Source organism: Gymnoscopelus microlampas, assembly GCF_963454915.1.
Source record: "Gymnoscopelus microlampas genome assembly, chromosome: 23".
Classification (NCBI taxonomy): domain Eukaryota; kingdom Metazoa; phylum Chordata; class Actinopteri; order Myctophiformes; family Myctophidae; genus Gymnoscopelus; species Gymnoscopelus microlampas.
Window position 1 is genome coordinate 1,070,907 of NC_139960.1, and position 5,000 is coordinate 1,075,906.

The 5,000-nt window shown below is 40.3% G+C and overlaps 1 protein-coding gene across 2 annotated transcripts in view; it reads left to right on the top strand.

Annotated features, from left to right (window-relative positions):
- Window positions 1–5,000, top strand: part of tmem243b (transmembrane protein 243, mitochondrial b) — a 16,748-nt gene that overhangs the window by 8,851 nt on the left and 2,897 nt on the right. For both annotated transcript variants that reach the window (XM_084049928.1, XM_084049927.1), the window contains exons 4-5: window positions 1,258–1,308; window positions 3,301–3,405. In XM_084049928.1, the coding sequence (XP_083906054.1) occupies window positions 1,258–1,308; window positions 3,301–3,405 (156 nt within the window). The remainder of the gene's footprint in view (window positions 1–1,257; window positions 1,309–3,300; window positions 3,406–5,000) is intronic.

A 5,000-nucleotide genomic window follows, 5' to 3' on the forward strand; every position in this document is an offset into this window, starting at 1 on the left:
CCCTGGTAACCCCCTGAGAACCCTTCCCTCCTTTTTTCATCTTATATTTGAGTATGATTTTCAGGTCCATAATTACCCAACACGTAGCTCAAATAACCTCAGACCTCCAAAGGCCCGTACCTCTCAAACCCAGTTTAATATAGGCTTCAGAGGATCAAAAATATGGAATTCTCTGCTATTGCATCTATGGAAGTTGTCTTCTCACCAATTTAAGAAGGTTCTAAAATCGCTTCTCTTAACAACCAAATACTTCCCATATGGTCTGCCTAATATAATATGATATAATATCATTTTTCCCTAGAGGTTTACGTTTTGGTTCCCCTGACTTTTACTGTTTATTGTTGCAATGTTTTTTTGCTGATTGTTTCTTTTTTGTAACAGTGTCCATATTGGTCTTTTCCATTATGTTTCTGTATGACATGTATAGTAAATGTTTAAAAATGTAATGGATGTGTATATTCCACATTGATGTTAATTTTATCCTATGAATGTACAAATATTCCCGGAGAATGCCACTTCTCAAGCCCCTGGAGGGTTTGTAGGCATTCTCCTTCACATTTTTACTGAATCTTTGTGTATCATTTTTAAATGTTATTGTAAGTGATAATAAACAAACAAACACACAAACAAACAAACAACCCCCCCCCCCCCCCCCCCCCCCCCCCCCCCAAGGACCACTGGTTGAGAACCACTGGTGTAGACGATATTGCGAGAAAGATAATCGTTTTAACGTACAATGTTTGTATCCGTTTTCTCTCTCTCTGTCTCTGTCTCTGTCTCTGTCTCTGTCTCTCTCTCTCTCTCTCTCTCTGTCTCTGTCTCTCTCTCTGTCTCTGTCTCTGTCTCTGTCTCTGTCTCTGTCTCTCTCTCTCTCTCTCTCTCTCTGTCTCTGTCTCTGTCTCTGTCTCTGTCTCTGTCTCTCTCTCTCTCTCTCTCTCTATCTCTCTGTCTCTCTCTCTCTATGTCTCTCTCTCTCTCTGTGTCTGTCTCTGTCTCTGTCTCTGTCTCTGTCTCTGTCTCTGTCTCTGTCTCTCTCTCTCTCTCTCTCTCTCTCTATCTCTCTGTCTCTCTCTCTCTATGTCTCTCTCTCTCTCTGTGTCTGTCTCTGTCTCTGTCTCTGTCTCTGTCTCTGTCTCTGTCTCTCTCTCTCTCTCTCTCTCTCTCTCTCTGTCTCTCTGTCTCTCTGTCTTCTCTCTCTCTGTCTTTCTCCCCCCCCCCCCCCCCCCCCCCCCCTTCTCTCACTTCTGCTGTGATCAGGACCGGATCATCAACCTGGCCGTGGGGGGATTCACGTCTCTGGTCGTTCTGGTGAGTAATCAACCAAAACATCTGCACCTGTGAGCTCTGCTACAGCATAGACACACCACAGTGTCATATATATATATATAGTGTTCTCAGATTGAGGGAGAGACACCAGGGACTGTATCTGTTCTCACTTCTGCTCTCTAAACGCTGTGAGATCCTTCATATAGTCTCATCATCCCTCCACCCGTCATCCCTCCATCCGTCATCCCTCCATCCGTCGTCCACAAGAACTCACTTCCACCAATCATAAACTGTCCTTCACTGACCTCGCTCACAACAACAGTTCACACAATGTATACACACAACAGTACACACACACAACGTATACACACAACAGTACACACAAACAACAAACAAAGAACAGAATGTACTCCAGACCCGTTTGTGGGTCATGGATACATTTTTTATGGGTCGCGAATAAATGCTGTTGGTGCATGTTGGAGAAAGTCAGAAGAACTGAGACACAATGAGCTTTGTGTGCATGTGTTGTTCTGGGTTCCATTTACACTCGAGTTCATGAACTGGGTTGTACAGTAACGGTACAGTAACAGTTTGTCACCCCACCTGACCTTGTGGCCTGTCACTCTCTGCCGTACGTTTCCTGAAATAAACCCTAGTAGAGGAAATGACCTTTTGAAATGGTTTGAATAGCAGATGTTCATTTTCTAAAAGTTTCCCCCAAGTTTGCTGTGACTTAACCCATTGAGACCTGAAGCCGAAATCTCAACAGTATTCTCAAAAACATATGTTTCTATATCAGTGGTTGCTCAAACATTTTCATGTCAAGGACCCCCACAATTATAAGTATTTGGCCGCGGACCCCCATCAAAATATTTTGTTCCAGGACCCCCCAGAGGCAACGATTTGAGTTAAAAATGTTCGCTTTAAAAATGTATATATTCAAAGATTTGCACACATTTTCACGATTTTTCAAAAATAGCAGATTTTTAGCGTAAAATAATGCTTTTTTTTTGCTCAAATCTAAAAAAGTTCCAGGTCTTAATGGGTTAATTTCCCCTGATTTTGTTTTATATATAGAAACATCCTGTTAGGAATTAGAACACATTTTTAGATATGTATTTGGCCACGGACCCCATCTGAAATGTTTTGTTCCAAGCCCCCCCCCCCCCCCCCGAAGCAAAGATTTGAGTTAAAAATGTTTGCTCTAAAAATATATATACATATTCAAAGATTTGCACACATTCTCACAATTTAAAAAAAAATAGCTGTGAGCATGCGTTCCAGGTGTTTAATGGTTGAAGGATATGTATTACATCACATGTGTTTTGTATTTGTTGATGTGTATTAACTCTCTCACTGCCAATGAAATAAAAAAATGATTGCGAACTGTGCCAAGAGTAAAAAAAAAAGTGCTTAGGAAGCGAGATGCAGCCTTTTTCAGTTGTAAGTTAAACAAGGAGTGGATGGAGCTGCACATCTTCAGATAATGATATCTTGGGTTCTGAACACTTAAAAAAAACAACTTTTTTTTTCAATTTTTTTATATTTTTTAAAAACTCTGGTTTTTTCGTTCTGGCAGGGAGGGTATACATTAAAAACTCGGGATAACTCGGGGTCTGGCACTGAGAGAGTTAATGTGTCAAAAACATGATGCTAAGTTGATGAATTGAATAGATGGGACCACAATGGAAACAAGTCCCCAGGACTCTTTATTTTGTTGTGTTATCCCTTTTAGCGTGAATTCATGGACATTCTTTAGGGTTTTTGTCTCTCAAAGGAGATTATTTGTCTCTCCTACCGGAAACCTCTGGTCATCAAATTATTGTTTTAGGAATGAGACAAAAAAAAAAAAAAACAATATCCATGAATTAAAGTCTCCTTGTGGGGACTGATCCATAGACATCATTTTGGGGGTGAACTGTCCCTTTAATGTCTGACCGACCGTACCTCTGTGCTGTTTTACATGCCCGACCAATAAAAGTCGCTCATCGCTCATATAAGCGCTCAACGTCCTGGTGTCGTCGCCCCCTACAGGTGACGGTGATCAGCTCGTTCGTGTTCCCCTCCATCCCTCCTCTACCGCTCAACGTGTTCTTCTCTGTGTGTATCCTGTTGACCTGTGGGTCCACCCTAGTGCTGGTAACACACACACACACACACACACACACACACACACACACACACACACACACACACACACACACACACACACACACACTAGGGCTTTAACCGACTAGTCGACTAGTATAACCACTAGCCGACCTTGTTGGTACTAGTCGAATCGTTTTTTTACATTGTTTAATGTTTTAATGCTATAGTAATGGCCCATCTTACTATTATTATTATCCTCCTGACTTTATTTTTTATCAAAAGGGGGTCAAAAGCATGCCCAATAAAAGCCTATTATTGGGCAATGGGGATCCTTGGAGACGCTGCTGTGGTGCTGTGCTGCTGTGCCAGAAGCGCTTCCCTTAAAACGCCATAAGAATAAGGGCAGAGGATAATAATAATAGTAATATAGTAGTAGGATGGTATTAAAACAATGCCAACCAAAAAAAAAAAAAAAGAAAAAAAACGTTTTTTAATTTATTTTTTTTATGTAAATTTCGACTAGTCGACTACCACTGGGTCAAATTAGTCGACCTGTAAAAATCTCTAGTCGTGAAAGCCCTAACACACACACACACACACACACACACACACTGTGTGTGTGTGATAGAATGCAGAGAGAATGTATGAAATGTCATAGAATATAGAGTGCCAGCGTGATTACCTTAAATCCACGATCGCTGAAACGCCGTGGAAGATACATTGTGTACAAAAACAAACAAACAAAAAGGTCCTCGTGTGTACTAGGCGGAGGGATCTGTCTATTCAGAGGAGGAGGAACATTCCAACCGTGATCCGCCATTTTGGGGCCACGGGCCCGCTGAAAACGAGTGGTTTTCAATGCAAACAAAAAAGAAACTGAGTTACAGATGTTTTTTTCCTGAAAATCCCATCGTTGGGATGAACCGATGTGACGTTTTTTTTTTTGCGACGACGTCACGTCCACATTCTACTTCTCTGAGTGACGATCGGTCATTCCAAAGCTGTGTTAGGGCGCCCCTTGTGGAATTAAAAAAGAAAAAAAACGTTTTTTTTTTGTTGGAAAGAACGCATCAATGTGATCTTGGCAATCAACGTGTTAAACAGGCTCTGTATTTGTAACAGTGGTGGAAAAAGTACTCAAATGTTTTACTTAAGTAGAAGTATCAATACTGCAATGTAGAAGTACTCTGTTATAAATAAAAGTCCGGAATTCAACATTTAGGCTACTTGAGTAAAAGTACAAAAGTTTTGGCATCAAAATGTACTTAAAGTACCAAAAGTAAAAGTACTAAAATGTTTGAAAATAGCCGATCTACAAGCTCACAACACGTCGCGATGCGACGCGTTGTGAGCTTGTAGATCTGCTATTTTCAAATAGCCTATAGGTATAAAATAAGGCTAAAGTGGTTAATGTGTGTTTCATAATATCATAATTTATATCTGAAAAGTAACTATAGTAACTAAAGTCTGCAAATAATTGTAGTGGAGTAAAAAGTACAATATTTGCCTCTGAGATGTAGTGGAGTAGAAGTAAAAGTATTGGAAATTGGAAATACTCAAGTAAAGTACAAATACCTAAAAGATTTACGTAAGTACAGTACTTAAGTAAATGTACTTAGTTACTTTACACCACTGCTCTGTAA